The sequence below is a fragment of the Scomber japonicus genome, chromosome 21 (assembly GCF_027409825.1).
Source record: "Scomber japonicus isolate fScoJap1 chromosome 21, fScoJap1.pri, whole genome shotgun sequence".
Taxonomy (NCBI): domain Eukaryota; kingdom Metazoa; phylum Chordata; class Actinopteri; order Scombriformes; family Scombridae; genus Scomber; species Scomber japonicus.
The window spans coordinates 20,922,412-20,941,960 of NC_070598.1; the positions used below are offsets into that span (position 1 = coordinate 20,922,412).

Consider the following 19,549-nt stretch of genomic DNA (forward strand, 5'->3'; position numbering starts at 1 on the left):
GAAGAAACAGAGACACTATGAATGCCTTTGAAGAGACTGTCAAAACATGTGCGCCTTTACCACCTTTTAAATGATTCTCTCTCTATGACGACCTTTGAATGCGGCCAGTTGGAGCAACTATAAAAGATCAACTATAACCCGCTCTTATGGGCCTTCTTTGCTCAAGGGCATCTCAGTGGGGGTGATGAAGGAGTTCCACTTTTTCTACCCAGATTGACTTTGCCAGGAGACTGAATCACCACCACTGCCAACAGGTGATCAATAAATATGTTATTTTTCCACTCATTTAGTATTTAGTACAGTCAAAACAAGAGAAATTTATCTTCTACTAAATTCAAATATATCAATTAGTAATGCAGTAAAATGATTCCAAGCAGTAACTGGCATGCTTTTCCAAACCTTATTTGAACTATTATTGGACTTGTGTTTTAAAGTCCTGTACCCAGTAGGGAAGTGTATAACATCAGAGTAATCCTTCATAAGCTTCTGGAAAAAGAAAAGTTGTATACTCAACTCAACTGAGACACAGTATTTTCAGGTAGCCCCAAGCGAGCTGATATTGTGTTAAATTAGGTGCATCTTAGTGGGAGCCAAGGTCACAACTAGTCATGGGACCTAAACTTTGCAGTTGTTGCCATCTTTCTGTTGATTAAATTTACTATTCAGCAGGATCATTTTTCAATAAAAATCTCAGGAACAAAAGAAAACAGTCCACTTCTCTTGGAAACAATGGGGGCTGTGAGAGCTTCTCTGAGCATTGGGACCGAGCTGGACTGAATTCATGATAAATGTCTGGTAGCGCTGAGACAAGCGACTCTGCCTCTAAAGCTCAGGCCACGCTTCTCCGGCTGCCCCTGATTTATGGATGATCCTCCTGGATGCGGTGTGAGCGTGGAGAGGAGAGAAGGGCCGTCGCACACAAAGACCTGCCTGTACTGAGCTGGGACCAGGAGCCCATGTTGAGAACGCAATCAGGACCAGAGGAAATCACAGCCTGGGGTGTCTAGATGTGTGTGTGTAGTCAATGCAGAGAGAATGTATGTGAACTGTATCACAGGTGCAGCAGTTTAGCCTTCCACAATTCTTAGTATAAAGCAGAGAAGACTGTTAGCTTAAATTCTCTGTTATATGTGAAGAATGTCAATACCACAACCATCCATGTGGCGACTCTGCTCAGCTGTCATCACTTTATCAGCTTTATCACAAGAATATTGTGAAAATATTACAAAATTAGATATTGAAGGAACATTTAATTTTTTTTCTCTGCTTATTAAGGACCATTTATCCTTAATAAGCATAAATCATGGAAAGTGTGGTAGCTGTTTTGTAAAATACAGATAAAAAACTATGAAAAAAATGAGGGAAAATAAATAACTTTTTTTGGACTGTAAGGCTTTACTTTCTTTGTTAACAAGGTGAAACTCTTCATTGTACTACACCTCATATTTACTTAATATTGTATGTGCCTTTATTTACTTATAATAGTCATTTTATATCTCCATGCTGTATTACTACTCTATCACATGTCTGTCTGTTCCTTTCTCTGTTCCTCTGTTCCTTACCTTCTTATCTTAAATGGAGGGTCTAAAGATAGAGAGTGTTTTTTTGTACAGATTATGAAGCCCTCTGGGAGACATTTGTGAATTCTGTTGCTTGGTAACATAAGAAAAATTCATACAGAGAACAAACAATATAAAACTTCATATATAAAAACAACAGAAGATCTGGTGAAGATTGTAAAGTTGCCACAGTAGACTTGGATAGATACAAATCAGCTCACAGTGGTTGAAAGTGTACCAGGCTACCTGAAACATTTCCAACGGTGAGGCATGACCGATAAATCTACAAGTCCAATAATCCTATCCCTAACCCTAACATTTAACAGAAAGATGAATTCCCTAATTGCTAACAGACGCCAATTTACACTTAAACACCAACTGTGTGTGTGTGTGTAAGAAGTCCGTGAAACAGTGTAGCAAAAATGAATAAAGAGACACATGGAACTTCTTTGGTGCCGATGTTGTCATCACATAACAGATAAGCCGAACAGGAAAATCTCCTCATAATGCAGCGTTCTCTCCTGTGTGTGTGTGATGCTCAGGCAGATGATGACAGAGGTTGGAAAAACCTACAGTTTGTTTGACTAACGACCCCTGGGGTGCAGGAATAAGGCACCAGAGGTGAGGTGGAGGTAAAGGCAAGGGGGCTGAGGGTTAGACTGGGGTTAGGGAGGATGCTATGTCACTTTACCCAAAGACAGGAACATGTGCTTTTGACTGGGGGGGGGGGCGTTCTTTTCATTATTTCCATTAGTTTTGACCCCCCAAGGGAGATAGACCACACTAATGAATAGTCACAGTGGTCAAGGTTACTCCAGCTGAACCTCATTCAACCCTCCATTACTTCACTTTATCAAATATACAACAAATCCAATGTGAGGGAGCGAGGTCAGAGGGAGACAGAGGACGTACAGAAAAGAAAGGAGAAAGTAGAGAGAGAGAGAGAGAGAGAGAGAGAGAGAGAGAGAGAGAGAGAGAGAGAGAGAGAGAGAGAGAGAGAGAGAGAGAGAGAGAGAGAGAGAGAGAGAGAGAGAGAGAGAGAGAGAGAGAGAGAGAGAGAGAGAGAGAGAGAGAGAGAGAGAGAGAGAGAGAGAGAGAGAAAGAAACAAAGAGAGAGCATGTGATCAAAGAAGAGTAAAGTGGAGAAAGGTAGAGACAGAGAGGAGTCGGGGTCAGGGTCTTTAGCGAGGTAACATCTCCTGCTCTGATACGGCATCGTCCATCATTTCATCGCTAAGCTGTTTACAGCAAGGGAGGGAACAGAAGAGAGGCAAGGAACTGTAAATTTCCAGTCCCTCATATTGTCCTATTAAAGCACCTTGTCCCATAACTCAGCGTGGAGGACAGATGGGACATGTCTGACAATGCACTCGGCTCTCTACCTTCGTGCTGCCCCGTTAGAATCACATTTTCCATCCACAGACCTTCAGAGAAAGTGAGGGAGGGGGGCAAAAAATGATGCTGGTCTCCTCTGAGACTGTATTTCATTTGTTAAATGTCATGGCAGGCACGCCAGTGTTTAGATAAGTTTGATCCCGGCATGTCAGTTTATAGCTCAGTACTGAGCTCACTACTTTGATATATAGCTGCCAATGCATCAAGCCGACCTCCTTATTTTTTTCTTTCTAAAAGCGTTTATTAAAAAAGGCATTAAAAAATACAGATCTTTTATTAAAAAAATCTGGTTTCAGCCAGTCAGCGTCATCGATTTCATATGATGGATGTAATGCTGTTTGGCCTGATTTGTTGTGTAAGTGATCATTAACACAGTGGTTGCCTACAGTACGCGTTAAACCTGAATTCATTCCCACAGAGCATTTTGATTAGATTTTACACAGTTATGCATGAGGATGTTTTCCTATTATTATATTTTATGAGTTTCAATAAAAGTTTTAAAGTCTCATGGTCTAAATACTGGCTTTCACACCATTACAAAACTGAAATTTAAAAAGGAAATAATGAATGCATGAAATCTTCTCATGCAAATAATCGATTCAAAGAGTATCAGGAGAAAGTTGTGTCTAAAAGTGACATTCATTCAAATTTATAATGGGTTTGGAGCTAAAATGTCGATGTGAATGCTCAAGTTATCATAACTTAACATGCAAAAATGACTTAGGACTTCAGACCTGCCACTAAACACAAGTCTAACTCTCCCACATCACCAGTGAGGCCAGTAAAATAAGTGGATCAATTCAAAACACCATTATCTGAGCTTTACACCTAGTCAGTAACAAGGAAAGCCACCATCAGTACAAAGGATCTCCATCACCTCCTATAACACTTCCTCCACCTGCCATCAAAAGTTGTATATATACATACATATAATATATGTGACCCCTATGTAAGGTAAAATTAAAAACATATCTATAGATAATAGACAAATTAAGTTAGACAATATGAAACAAAAGCTGCACACAACCTCTAAATCGGTGACCAACGATGTTAAAAGTTCACATTCTTCCAAGAGTCTATTTTAATAGATGATATATTGGTGGCTGACACATTAGTTACTCATACAAAATAAAATGAAATGATTTATATAGTTCTAAATCCCCCTAATGCAGCAAATTTAGCCAAATATTACACCAAAGATTGTGGAGTCTTTTTCTTCCTCTCTGATTAAGTGAAATATTACTGAACCAATTGGCAAAGTTCCTTTCCTTCATTTTGACGATTACAAGACTAATGTTGTATTGGCCACAACAAAAAGACTTTTAACAGTTGTCATTACTGGTCCAGAAATTCCATATAGGTGTGTCCCTATTCAAAACAGCATCAATCCTGTATGATCCTATAATTCATATCTCTGCCCAAATGTAACTGTCCTATTTTGATTAAAGGCTTGAGGGCCCATAATGTGCTGTAAGTAAATAGTAACACCTGACATGACTTGACAAGCCCTCTCTCCCTCTCCCTCTCCCTCTTTCTCTTTCTCTCTCTCTCTCTCTGTTTGTCTGACTCTTTCCCATTAGCAGCTGTAAGTGCAGTTGCAGACCAGTGTTCTCTGATGGCACCCAGTGGTCTTTCCATGTAACGGCAGGTCTGTGGGTGAGAATGAAGGTGTTGGGAAGTTGGCCAGTGGAGAAGAACACAAGTCAGCCACCAGGACGTATGGTTAAAGTTCAAACGCTGGACACTAATCTGGAATAGTGAGCTGGCATGCCTCACATGATGTGGCGTGTTTATCTTTCGGCAGGGACTGATTGAGACTGATTGGATTGACAGACTGGTTTGCATGAGAGGTTGTTTTGCCCGTTTTGATTAATGTAATGTGGTATTTTACAATGAGGCAAGAGTGCTTCTATTTCAGACTTAATGAGTGCTGGAGAGAAACTGTGTGTGCAGTAAAGAACGTGTATGCACATCCCTAAAAGTGTGTGTGCAGTCACCTACTGACATGTCTTTATATGAATGTAATACGGCACCTTTACCCCGAGCCCAATATTGATTGTGTTTCAGGTTGGTGGTGTTAGTTTGCCTGAGCGGTGGCAGTCACCTGCTGTGTGTGCTAGACAGTGCAGCCCGGGGCAGACAGGGGTTAAAGTGTCATTTTATGTTAGGCAATAAATTAAGCCTCCATTACCCGAAACCCAATCCCGAAATGAATTTCATCTAACTGTAGATCTCTCTCCCTTTGCACTTCAATCCTCAGCCACCACTTCAATAGCGTTCATTTGGAGTGGCGACATGGGTGAAAAACAATCCGCTTTAAAAATACACTGCAACGCTCCGGGTTTGGACTTTTTCTTTCTTTTTTTTTCCCCCTCTTTCTTTTTTCCCAGCCAAGGAAGGGAGACTCAAGATTGCGGTGTGCTGTGAGACGCTTTGATACAAACCATCTCTGGGCTTTATCCCGATACCTGATAATCCCGGGGAGACGCTTTGCGGGGCATTTACCAGGAAGCATAAATTTGAAAGTCTGTAATTTAACAAGAAGAATAAGAAAGAAAATCTGTAAGGGGGAGGGGAGATGAAGGCTGATAGCTGGGTGTCTCTTGAACAGACTATGGCTTCTTGCCACAACCTGGTGAGGCAGAGCAGAGTCTACAGAAAGAGAAACAGAAGCGATCTCTCCCACTCTGTTGGCTCTCTTAAATTTGGTGTTATCTGGTTAGTTGTTCTTTGCCAGGAGTGAAAGCAGTAAAAGTAGGGTAAGACAAACACAAGGACGAAAAAGGAGCAATAAATGTTTTTATTTGACAATATTGTACAGATGCAGGCTCGGCCATCCTGGTTTGGTTAAGGCTTTGGGAGTACTATCATCTATACTGGTGTGTGTGGATGGAACCCAAACTTGTGGCCTGTAAGGTCAGGAAAACCACTCTAGACCACAAGACCGCCTTTAGTTTCGTGACAGTCTTGGGACACTCTGGACTCTCTCTTCCATGGTGCTTACCCCGACCGACTGTAAGAATTTCAGCCCCTCTTTCTCTCGTCTTTCCCTTGACTCAGTACTAATTAGGATGATGTATGGCTGCGGGCTCTTTAGAAGGGGTGGAATAGTCGGAGGCACTTTGATTACAATAAACAGAGCTGGGGATTTCAAACAAAACCACACACCAGTAAAAAGGGCTTTTCCTCCTTCTCCGTTCACCGTGCCAGGGTGGTTCTTGGGTTTACACAGGTGTGTGTGTGTGTGTGTGTGTGTGTGTGTGTGTGTGTGTGTGTGTGTGTGTGTGTGTGTGTGTGCTTCTGTGCACACGTAGCTTTCAATAAATATCGCAGATGAACAATATGGTAACAAATGTCAGGACACTGGACATTTACTCAATAAATCAGGCTAAATATCTTTCGCAGCTTGACGAGAGCAGCAGGGCCAGTGGAAGAAAATCATCATCAGCGGTGCGGTCATCAGTGGTCCTGATGGTGCCTTTGCTGTCTGCGTAGAGGCAGGTTAACTAATGAAAAGGAACTCAGTGCCATACGCGATGCTGCTACGTTGCTTGAATCTGAATATTTCATGTGTTTGCAGTTGGTCTACTGCTGTCATCTATCATAGCGTGCCCATTTGTCTCTAGCTTTCTTCTGAATTGGTGGCCTTTCTATCCGGTTTCTGCCCTAAGAAAATGATCAGTCTCTGGCCTGGGATTTGGATTTCGTGGTGTATGGCTAGACATTTGGACAGAGTGCGGGCAGCAGGGTTGGCGGTATATAGAAAGAACGACTGCAGTGTTACTGTAACAGACGGAGAGTATAGAAAACCAAACCGAGAAGGAGACAGTTCAGAGTTCGTTCCAGGGCGAGAGGTGAAAGAGGACAAACATTGTCAGAGCTATTGCACGCTACTGGAAAAGGGTGTTGACCGCATGTATCGATGACTGTGTTTATGTGTGTTTTTTACAGACATAATAAAAAGTGATGACGAGATGTTTGGCGCGTGTGATCTGAAGATCCGATCAGCGCAGTCGACCTACCCGCTTACACCAAGTCTCTCTGGATTTGAGTCTAAGCAAATCAATCACATTTGCTTGGTTTTCAAGTACAAACAGAGGGACAAGGCATGCATGAGAGGAAAGACAGCGTGTGCGTAGGTGGGTGACAAATTGAAGGAAAAGCCTGAATAAATGAGTGGAGAAATATAATGAATTCAAATGATTCCTACTGAATGGTTTGATGATGTGAGTCATACAGTATGCTACAGCCTTCATCAGACACCAAATCTACCAAAACAACCCAACTAAAAACCTAAGAGACCAAAGTGTTAGACAGCTCTAAATATTATATCTTTTGGAAGAATGCTGTTCATCACTTCAGTAATCTCTGCCATTAAGTAATTGAAGCTGTTTTGGAGGTGTACGGTGTCCAAACACATCACTATGACACTTTGGGTTGTTTTTCCCTCGTGTCACTCATCGATACGTGCAACAAAATAAGAACTTACTTCATGAGCCAGCGCTGCTGTGTTGTCCAACACGGGGACGGGTTTACTCTCTTCATAGTGCTGCAGCCGTTCATGGATCTGAAAGGACAGATTGTGTTGATCAGTAAGTGTGAGAGGATAAGAGAGAAAGAGGGTCAACGTCGGGTTGCAGGGGCCACGGTGAGGCCTCCCTGTGTAAATACACACATACACAGCGTGAACACATGAGCTCATATGCAGAGTAACACGCAGACATGTATGAAAACATGTACAACCTCCATCCACGCCGTCTTAGACTTAGACGACACACTCAGAGCAGATCAAAAAGACCAGCAATCACACTCACAGAACACACACACACACACACACACACACAACTTCACACAAGACTCATTCCACTGAGCACAACAGAGTGCTTCTAAGTATTTCGGCTCGCTTAGCCACTGTACAAACAATCCAGTTTTCCACCATGCATTTGATATGCCCTAGTGGCCTGGTGAGGATTCCAAATCATTTCAGCAGTCTACTTAAATTGGCTAAACATTTCCTTATCAGCCTCAACACTGCCACTGCACAATGTTGAGAGACAAAGTTGAATCTCTGGAGGGTTACTAAAATGGAAAGTAGGGCGGCTCATGTGTAACGTTTACTCATTTACACTCACAAAAACACATCATCACTCATAAACTGATATGTGGAGCAGAGATGGAATAATTTATACACACAGGCGCACGCTTGCACCCACGCACACGCAGCTATATACACAGTTGCACACTTATGCTCCAGCCTACACGCACACACACAGAGACACACACACACACACACACACACACGCACACACACACAAAAAACACTACAGCCATCCCATTTGTGATTTAAGAGCAGCTGTGCAGGAATGCGTTGACAGCCTACAGGCTGCTGTCAGGTCCCATCAGAGAACAGACAGGGATGACTATCCTCCCATCAGCCACTATTGAGTCTCTCCTCAGCCCAGCATGGTGAAGGGGAGCTAGGCCATAGGTCTGACTGATAGCTGGGCCCCGGGCCTGGAGCTCCAGCTGGATGTCCCAGAAAGCATTCCAGCACAACAGTGGAACAGAAGGCCCTCTGGCTGAAAAGAGAGTGACAGAGAAGCCCGTGGGCCAGGTCGGTGTCTGCACGGCCAAATCCACACATGCGGGTGCATTCACACACACACCCGCACACACACAGATGGAGCAGTGACAATTTGCGACATAAAGTCCCTCAGTAAAACAGAAAGCAACTAGAAAAGCAGTTTGTTTGCTGTCACACTGTGAGCAGCTACAGATGCTGTATACAATTAAAACATCTGTTTGAAGATAGTTAAACATAATTTTTTTCTCTTGACAGCACAACCCTTTTTTTGTGGCTAGGCAACATTCTACAGTAGCAGCATTTACTGCTGAGTGTTAGTCAGGCTGACGGGAATGGGATGTGAACTTAGAATAACATTCCCATTGATAATGAAATTTTGGAGAAGGTTTGATTAGTAAAAAGACATATTGTGTACAAAAGTTCATATGAATATTTGAAGTTGTCAAGCATCTTATGACCACAGGAGAAAAGTGATTATATCCAAAACATTATGTCTGCCATTAACAACACGATTCAAATGCACAAATGAAAGCATTCCAAAGGCACTTCAATTACTTTTTGGTGACAACAGAACTATATGTTAAATGTCTCTGCATATGTAAGCCCCTCTCAGCCAATCAAAACTCCAGTTGGACTGCTGGCCTTAAACAGGTACAACCATTTTTGCTCAACTTATCCACATGTCTCCTATGATAAATCATGGCCTGTTAGGACTGTGTGCTGGCCAAAAGAGCAGCCATGTTTCAAGGTCAGACTTAGAGGTTCAAATCCCTGTGTAAAGCCTACATTACTCGGCTATAAAACATGGTGCATTAGGCGTGTCGTGGAGGTAATCTGTTGAAGGCCTGATGGAGGCAGATGGTTGCTCAGCTCAGCTGTAGAGAAAAAAAAAAAAAGTGGGACTTGAGGACCCCAGAACAAGACAGCTGGTATGCTAGTGGAAGTTACACAAATGTTGTCAAAATAGAGAAAGCGGTAGATTTGGAATGGCCTTGAGTGGAGCAGGTAGTACTAATAAAGCTAGGGACAGAGATAGAAGTTAGTACAAGCTTGCTGCTAACATAAGCTTGAGTGGACTCCCGTGTTTAAATGGTGCTGAGTTAGACTGCGTTCACTGTGTTTCATGTTTTCTGGCATCAAATTTAAGACTGCCACTGCAGGGCAATTCCCGGAAATTTTTATCCTCATCTGTTTAATTTCACATAACCATGTCATATTTGAACAGCTACTCTCTACTGTTCATGAAGTCCCAAAAACTCCACCCTGTGCTCTGACTCCTCTGTCTGTTCTTCTACAGTATACAGCCGTAAAAGGACAGGCAAGGAGCTCCGGTTACTTCATCTGTCCTGATCATCTTTGTAAGAAAACAGATGAAATAAATGAGTGAGGTTGCCAGTGTCTTCAGCGCTCCAACATACCACAGTCCTAGTGACATCTGCTTAGGTAGTTGTTGCTCCACCACCTCGACTTACTTAGTTACTGTGGAATTTTTCTCCTCTGCTCTGTGAGCAAATGCGAGATTGAAATGCTTTTATTTACAGTTCAGGATACTTTCCAAGTGCCTGTCCATGACGCAGTAATGCATTTTAAAGTCATTACCCCGCTTTTTGCATAGCACGTTCTCTGTCCCCTTGGTGAGGCAGCAATGCTCCTGGCAAAGGGCAGAAGTGGCCTGGTGGAATTTAAAAATAAAAAAATAAAAAAAAGACAGTGAGACAGTGTGCTACAGCCAAAGAGGGCTTAGCTCAAACCAGAACACAACTACAGGACACACAACCAAATCAAAGATGGGGATTCTGAAGCTCCTCCAATTAGGCTTTGCCGCTGTAGTCGGTGTTACCGGTGCCACACTGTGTTGAGGCCTTAGCTGCCCACTCCCCCCCACCGTTGTGTTGCTTTAAAAAAAAGAAGAAATAATTCATTTTCATGTATCAGTGCCTACGTTCATCAGATAAAAAAACTCTCATTTGCAAAACACTGAGCGTGTTATCAGTACTAAGTCGGACGACAGACGGTACAATTATAAACTGAAAGTGTCTGCTCTGTGAGCATCCACCGCAACAGTAGAGTCTCAGCATAGAGCAGCAGAGTGAGATTGAGTCTGTCCTCCCTCCTGCTCTCTGCTGTAAACACACGTAGCTGTTAGCAAGCAGCTGCTCTTGTGTCTCCCTGGATTTCGGTGCTTGTTTTCGGCAGAAACTCTCTCATTCTCTGCTTGCTCAGCCTGCTATCGGTGTGTCTCACTCCAGATGGCAGGCAGGTTAATCTGGTTCTGGTTCTAAGTGGCAGTCGTCCTCTGGTCTGTCCCCACATCTGAAGCTTGCAGTCACTGACTCATTAGTAAGGGAAAGATCTAAAGATCTAACGTTAAAGATTAAAGTAAGAACTTAGCAGATATTCAGCATCATTGATGAATATCTCATCTTTAAAAATGTACAGTGTAACTGGTAAAACAGTGTTGACACAAGTTTATTAACTGGTGGGAAAATGTCATCACCGTGGCATCCATACCTTCAAAGAGAAATGTATAGTACCTCTATGTAAAATAAGGCTGAAAAGTCTGGATCAAAATGCTCCTTACTCATGGAGTAAAGCTCCCCAAAGTACAGGCTCAGGAAAGATGAATGAATATGCGCCTTCACTGAAAGCTTCAAGAAAACATGCTACAAAGAAGTAGTGTGTGTCTCGTCTCCACGGAGGCCTCAGACTAAGTTCTGTTTGCTTCCAGAAATACCCCGCGGGCTTAAAATACACACAACACACGAGGAGAAAAAAATATGAGGAAAAACACTAACACAGGTATGGACTGATATGAAAAATTTCCAATGAGAATGGACTGCAACAAAAACATAACATCCATCTTCATCTTCTTCAGTCAAGAGCTAGAAACCACTGCAAAGGATCACTGTTAAGGTTAAGGGTCAGACCCTTCGGAGACCTTTCCACCGTCAGTAAATTCAGTCAATTCAAACTGTACTTATGTTCTTTTCATTATCGAAATGCATGTGACAGTAGGAAGAACAATGACAGTCTTGGACCATGATTGTCATTGTGGAAGTATAGAGGTGGAAAAAAGCTGGGCTACAAACACTAATCCAGACACACTTGAGCAAGCAAAGTCTGGCACAGAAAGAGGGAGAGAGCGTGCAAGAGACTGAAAGCTTGATAGATGGAGAGGTGTGCTGATGGAAGGAGAAAGAGAGGTCTGGAGATCACAGGGCTGGATAGTGTTTCTGTTTCTGAGTCCTGCAAGGAGGCTCAAGGCCTCTGTTTAATGTCCACTGCCCAGAAAACTTCATGTCGGACGGGTTAGGGTTGACAACCTTTCTCCCACTCCTGTTTCTATATCTACCCACCAGAGCGGATCCAGTATCAGGGCTCTGTTAATCCACCCGGGTCCGATCTCTTGTTCTGATCCAGAACACCTTGTCAAGGCGCTATGGCCTGGTAGACCAGACCAGGTTGGGGGAGACTGGGAAGGAGGATTACAGACATACGTGCAGGGTTGTAACTGGAATAGCTGTGAGATGATATGTTTACTCAAGAAGCAGAAAGAGGAAAAGTTGAGATCTTGCTTTTTCTCCTGTCACAGTAGGTCAGTTTACAAAATGTGGGATTTGGCCCCGACATAATGGCAACGGGTCCTGGACATTGTGCTGTGGTTGGTGTAAAACCCTAAAGATGACAGTGCCATTCTCCATGCATCTGTTGAGGGTAAAATAAACCAGTGTTGCTAACTACAGTTTATGGCTACAACAATTTGATTCAACTTGCTGTCATCAAGGATTGTGTATTAGAATGACAGTATCCAGTCAACATTACCCCTGCTGGTTACAATGAATGCACTCACTTCACTCACAACTGGTTCCGTAGCTTTAAAACAGCTGTGCCAATCACAATGAATGACAACAATCTGCATAATGGAGAGGTCTTTCTCCAGGGAATTAAACCGTTGTCTGGAAGGTGCAGTGCATCTGAGAAGTTTTTAATTAAAATAGTTTATTTTACGTTTTAAGCATTATTCCATCACTGCTGTGCATTTGCTCAAAGTAAGATGCCAGTAAAGCGACGTGCCAGAAACACACATGGTTCTGAGACGTCAGTCTATAGCCTAACATCTAAGATCCAATTACCACCAAAATACTTACAACATGCTTTTCACAGTGTCATCTGAATGAGCCTTCCATTTTTACTGTGCCTTTTCTCCCACCTGTGCACCATGCGCGCTGCACTCGGCCCCAAAATAAAACACAGATGGGAAAAGCGAATTACAAGGTCACGAAAATATTTGCACTGGTTGTTGTACTGCCATGAAAATAAAGCCCCAAGACTGCGACAAAACTCTTAACTGTTCTATTATCTTTAATTGTGCAAGCCAGTTAAATCTATTGTCCTGGATTGGGATCCTGACCTTTATGTGTTTGTGTATAAATGTGCACTGAGGGACTTTATGACACTATGTCATCAACTGTTTAATGGACCAACATGCAAAAGGATTGTTTGGTGTATACTCACGTTGTTGAGCAAATAATTCAAACCCTAAAACATAACCATCCACCTTTCCTTGACCAAAAAGCAATAAAAAAAGAGTCTGGTGCCTGAGTTTTTCTGTCTGTTTTTTTGTGGAAAAGGCCTGGAGAATGTGACAGCTAATTAATAACTGGCAGTAGATCCAATCGACGAGACAGGGAGAGACCAGGGCAGCTGGCCAGGTCTTCAAGACAGCCATCTATCTAATCATTTAGATACGGGATACAATTACTACTGGAGCTCTTGGGAAAGGGAACAGAAAGGCCCTTGACACACCTCCTTAAATGCCATGTAGTCTGTAAAACCAGCACAGCGCAGGACACAATCACACATGCGAACATATGAAGACCATCTTGAGACACATCTTGTTTCAGCCTCTAAAAGGCACACAGACCAAAGACATCACCACTGAATAACAAATGGGAGTGGCATATATTAATCAAGCAACTCATTCATGTGATGTATAGCAGCTTTAGGGTTAGGAAGCAGGGTTATGAATATCTGAGGGCACAAAGCCAGGACAAATGCATCTGACTTAGTGAATTAGATTGATTTGACTACTTTTGCGGCAGTCAATTCAACATATAAATTTGTTCAGACTATCTTTAAAAGCTCCAGGTGAGCCCATGATGTCTTCAGGCAATTTTTGAGTCATAGGGGAACTATAAATACACTATATGGCACAGTGAACCTGATTTTCCATATTCTGTGTATTGCTCCTATTAAGATTGGCTTTGTATCACACAGACCTTCTGGTTTCACTTTGAGTCCTTTTTTTCCTAAGCAATACAAAATCAGGGTCAACCAAAGTGACCTGGAATAATGGTTGTGGGATCACAGAGAATTTCCTTGATTACCAATACAGACATTTGACTGATAGAATGGGGACTAGTGGATCTATAGGTCTCTCCTCATTTTCACTGTCCCCCCCAGTGCTCTAGACACGGTTCATGTCAATGAGTTTTGAGGTTATTCAGTAGTCAACAGGCATCTGCATTCTGCAGCCCATCTGCTTTACAAAGGACTTTCTCTCTTCCTTTCGCCTGTCCCTGTTACAACCCTTGGCTTCATCTACCATATAGACGTCTACCACTTCTGGCTCAATTTGGAGGTGCTTGTTTGTGGACATTGAGCATGATCTTTAGACTTCATGCTGTAGTGGACTATTAAACTCCTATGAAAATATTTGGAAGGTAGCCTAAGCGCAGAGTATAGCATTGCAGGGAGGGGGATTTATTTTGGATTCAAGTGAAGTTTTCAAACCGTAAATAACCACCTGGCTTGTGTCAGAAAGAAATATTTTCTAGCAACAAATGGCAAGCTGAACCGCTGTAACCAAAGCCTGTAAGTTCGAATTAAGGGTTTTTTTTATTTTATTAAAAAATCACAAAAATAACAAATTGCCAAGTTTCTTCATAAGGAATACAAGAATCAACACTGAGTTAACAAACGTGTTACTTATGATGGTGGATGAATATGAAGGTCCTTTTTAAAGATGGAGGCTTCTTTCATCGCCATAATTTTTTTTAGCAGCCTGCAGATATTTACTTAACTCCCAATGAGAGTTCCTGTACCCCCAAAATAATTAATACAGACCTCAAGTGCAACCAGTGCACAGGATGTGCTGACCACAGACAGTTCGAATGGATCTCTGAGGAGGTATAGGTTTACAGGCTGAGTCCTGCACCAGAGACAATTAGCCAGGATTTATTACTGCGTACAGGGTGTGGAACTTAAACAACTCACAGCGAGCTATTGCAGCAGGGTCAGAGTTCCTTTTTGTGATCTTCCCTGGTAATGGGGATTGGGGAAAGGTATGTACAGAGGTGTGGAAAGGATAAGTGTCCAAAGTGCAATTCTACAGTTGCTGTCATGGAGTACTATTGATGGACATTACAGGGTGAGTCATAAAACTTGGAGGGCTACCTAGACCCTGATCCAGTTATTCATTGGATACCAAGTCTCAACTAATATAGTCTAGTGTGTCTGAAAATGAGCTCATTCATCAAGAATAGTTGAAACTTTCCACTTGGGTACAAGCGTCAGCTGCAGCACCTTTACATGTCATTAAAAGTCCTGTAGCACTGAAGAACAAACTGGCAAGACCACATCAATATTTCTGTGTAACAACAAAGCAAGTGCCAAGCCTATTAGCAACTAACAGGAGCAGAATTTAAAGGAAAACGGACTGACCACAAAATGAGGGATCTCGAGTCCTGGCTAAAGTTCTGCTGACAGAAACTTGGTCTTAAAGGAGAGCCCCACCTGAGGCAGGTGGAAATTGAATATTGTATTATATTTCCTGTGGCTTTTTTGCGGAGCGGGAACTTGGCAGCTGAACAGTGAGTGCGGTGGAATTTATAGAAAGCACCCTTGATTAACTCCCTTTAATTGAAAAGAGGGGAACTGTCTGCGTCGTTTTAGCCATGCTAGATATACACGCCAGCGCTTGCATTTCATGTCAGCTCCGATGTTGCACCGCTGAAAAGTCTGCAAAATGAGACGAACTTGCGAGCTCCAGGCCCTGCTGAAAGATTATATTAGAGAAAATATTTGTTTCATCTATGTGACATAATCGGATTAGGAGGGACGTGAGGGACTGTCCCAACCATCTGATGAGAGCAGGTGAGGAGAGACAGAATGAAAATAAGTCTGGTTTAAGTCTTCACGTAGGTCTGAATGCTCTCCTCTTTCCTGTCTCTCTCTCTGTCTCTGACACCTCCTCCTCTGGTCCTTCTCTCTTCCCCCAGACACACTGACCAGTAACTGATGATCCATAATTACCCAGGTGAGGCCTGAGCATTTCCATATGAGCGACCTGGGTTGCCGAGCCTGTCAGATTAACATGATGTGTGTGTTTTCTTTCTGCTGTTTAGCTTTTCCCAAAGTATCCCGTTCACAGCCTTGTGGAATAAAAGGTGGAATCTGTGGGGTTTTGGTGGTGGGGCTTTAGAGGAAGGGGACAATTAAGGTTTTATTAATGGTGTGCCACTGATGTTAGCCATGTTCACCTGAATGTTGCGTCTGAATGCCGGTCTCTGCTGTAAGCCGAGATGGTTGTTCTGTACTTCTGTGTGTTTTAAATTCTGCCCGTCTGTCCACTTGGCTCACGAGCTGACAGGCTGGCTCACGTCTCAGTACCAAGTAGAAAGCAGAGGAAACACACAGTTCTGCTTGTCTGGAGTGGGACTCTCCACTTACGCCTCTATGCTAACGATAAGAGACGCTAAAAGCAGCTCAGTTTCTCTCAGTTGAATAAAAAAGGACAACAAGAAAATAGGTAGGAGAGAGGCTTATTTTAGCGAAGAGACAGCAGCGTGCTTTGATGTTACACTAATGTATTTGATCATTTCACAGCTGCGAGGACAGCATCTTACCTTTTGTTTAGTGCAGGTGGTATACATTCTGCTACAGTAACGGTACTGAATTGGGTCACATTAGCGCAAAGACCTTGACTGATACTTATGGAATTGTGCTGACATGGGCCCCAAAGTGAGAGCCACTCTGTATCTTGCTGGCACATGAACAAAGTGATATTTACATTTCACTGGCACATGAACAAAGTGGTATTTACATTTCGTAACCGCATTTAAGGAGTTGATTTTACCATTTAACCCTTCTTTCATGCATACACACACACACACATCTGACATGTCAGCTTTTGACAATCATGAGGTTCAATAAGCTGGACGTTCTTTTGCAAGCAGTTTGAAAAAAGACAAAGGATGGAGGAGGGGGAAACTAAAGAAATAACCTCCTTTTTACCATCGGTACAATATTAGTTGGTATTGTAGAAACACCCTGTTCCTGTTTATCCATCGCCATCTGTCATAGGTTGGAGGCTGAACAAAGTCACTCCCTCTCCAACTCATCCTGGGGGATCCTGACGTATTCCTGGGTGAGACTGGAGATATAATACCTAGTGTTTTGGGTCTGCTGTGGCGTGTCCTCCCAGTTGGACATATCTGAAATACCCTAACAAGAAGGTATCTGAATGAGATGACTCAAAACCTCAATTGGCTCCTCTCAATGAAAAGAATCAGCAGTTCTAGCTCATCATATTATGGTTAAAGTTGAGTCCAAAAACACAGTGCAAGGAACTTCTGTTTGCTTGTATCAGCAAACTAATTAATTGTGTCAAAGATTGAGATAGATTGGTATATTTAGAGCTTCCTTTTCCCACCCAGGCAGTCCAGTATATTGCCCGATTTTCTGCCAACACTGCAACTCTGCTTGCTGAGCTTGTGGTCCATCGTATGCTCAACGTTTTTCCATATGACTGTTGGACCATTCTATACAGAGGCAAAATGTCTTGTTGATCATATAAACAAACATTTTTCTTGCAACTGGTTCAAAGCTTTTTCTTCTCTTGGTAAAAGGGCCTGTGAGGATATGGCACCCATGACTGAACAGTGCTGACATTTTCTCCCAATTGAGTTCCCCTTGAAAGATTAGCTAGGTATAATCATGGGTGGTTAGAGGGCTAGGTGAAGTTTGGGAGCTCCACCCATATGCATGGCAATGTATCACAGAAACATAATGCCACCTTCATTAGCATCATTCTATCTGCCCCACATTATGCAGTGTTTTCTTTGGGGCCGGCGAGAACGAGAGCCGTAACATGCGCAGGCTCTGCCCATCATTATCCATGTTCAAGATGCCTTATTCTTTGGCCATCCATAACAAGCCCGGCATCAAATGAAACCCTTCTGGTTTCCTCCAGTCCCGACATCAGGGTTTTACTTCAGCGTCTGAGGTATGCCATAATTCAGCCACTTTTACACGCTCACATTAGCGCGTTACAACCCTGGATCCTGAACAAACATGCTTACAGAGAAAAGATTTCTTTAAAGGGAGGGGATGAAAATTATGTCGATTTTTCTCTCTCAATCGTCTCTGTGACATAATGATTCTGGCTGGAGAGAAATAGAGACCACCAAAGGGGGAAATATATCATGCCAGCACATGAAAACAGTCTCGGGCATTCTTTCAAAATGAAGATAATATACAGTAGATACAGAGGAAGACGTTTACTTAATAAATTGACTTGAAGCATTCTCAGTTACGACAATAAACAGGAGGAAGAACTAAAGCAGGTGTCACATATATTTACTGGTTGAATGGTGACCGGCTACAAAGCTGATTTACAGTACAAAAAAAACCTCCTGTTTCCTTTTTCAAATGGCAGGAGATAGAGAAAGGGATTGGCTGCAGATTGCAGAGAATCCCAAGTGAAGATGAGGTTAGGGCAGACAGACAGAATATGTTACATTCATTACCTCCGTCTGTCTGCTAGCATATAAAGATATCAAGTTTGCTCATCTTCTCCCCAAACTCTGCAGCTATCTGGTTTAACAGGCAGCAAGCAGACCACAGGTCCATTCACACTGGCAGAATGGGAAGGAGGGGAGGGGTTGAAGATCTGGGTGGGTAGACTGTTGGAATGACAATAAACTCAATGATGTATGAATGAGACTGGAAGGAAGGAGGTTGAATAAAGTTGTATTGAACAAAGGTGCAAGTGTGTGTTTTTATGTGAACTGTAGATGTCGGCACAGAGGTGGGGGGCGGGTGAGCGAGGGTTCAGATTCTGTCTCGTCCCAGAAGAGGAAGGATTTTACTGTTCAGGATATTTCCGAAATTTAGATTGTCTGTCTGGCATGAGGCCGTGATATCTTATGTTGTTCTTTCATATATATTTTTCCTTTATTATGAAGATTTAAAAAACACAACTACTTGATATCCTCTAGGAGCACCTAAATGTTCCTTTACTTTGCTCCCAGGTTGGAATTTAATTTCTCTGAACATATGAAGACAACTTTGCAGCTATTGTGGTGAGACTGCTAATTAAATTTTACTTTTTATGAACATAGAAATGTCACTCCAATTACATGATGTAACTTTAACTAAATATTGTTTAAAGAACACATGCTTTGCAAAAAAATGATCTTCTACACTTCAGGAAATAAAATGCCTAGTTTGATAGTATGTATTTATAAAGAACAGAAGTCGTAACTCTGGTGAATATGAATTTGAGCTTTGACAACCACAGTGATCTGGATATAGAAGCATAAACATTAAAGGATCTATATACAAAACTTCAAAATACAACTACTGTATGAGAAAGACGTGTTGGTTTTTTTGTCTTACCTTGACCAGTGAGTGGAGGCTTCTCTCCCCAAACATGTCCTGGAGGAAGGTGTTGTCCTCAGGGCGGCTGACATGGGGCTGCAGCTGGGAGGGCAGAGCCGCCAGCAGCTCATACAGACCTGCATAGGGGGAAACGGAAACAGAGGGTCAGCATGGCAGTGGGAGGTATGAGTATGTGCATGTACATATGAAAAACCTGTGCATAGAAACAGATGTGTATACACAGCAGTTTAAAAAGAAATAATTCACAGACGTGCTGTACGGGTGCAGGAATATACTCTGTATATGTACATACAGTATACTACTCACTTCTTTTTATGTATGGTTGCTC

General features: G+C 42.4%; 1 protein-coding gene across 4 annotated transcripts in view; it reads right to left on the reverse strand.

Annotated features, from left to right (window-relative positions):
- mpp7a (MAGUK p55 scaffold protein 7a) overlaps positions 1 to 19,549 on the reverse strand; it is a 134,413-nt gene that overhangs the window by 66,894 nt on the left and 47,970 nt on the right. For all 4 annotated transcript variants that reach the window (XM_053342657.1, XM_053342658.1, XM_053342659.1 and 1 more), the window contains exons 3-4: positions 19,219 to 19,337; positions 7,444 to 7,521 (exon numbers count right to left, since the gene is read on the reverse strand). In XM_053342657.1, coding sequence (XP_053198632.1) covers positions 7,444 to 7,521; positions 19,219 to 19,337 — 197 coding nt within the window. The remainder of the gene's footprint in view (positions 1 to 7,443; positions 7,522 to 19,218; positions 19,338 to 19,549) is intronic.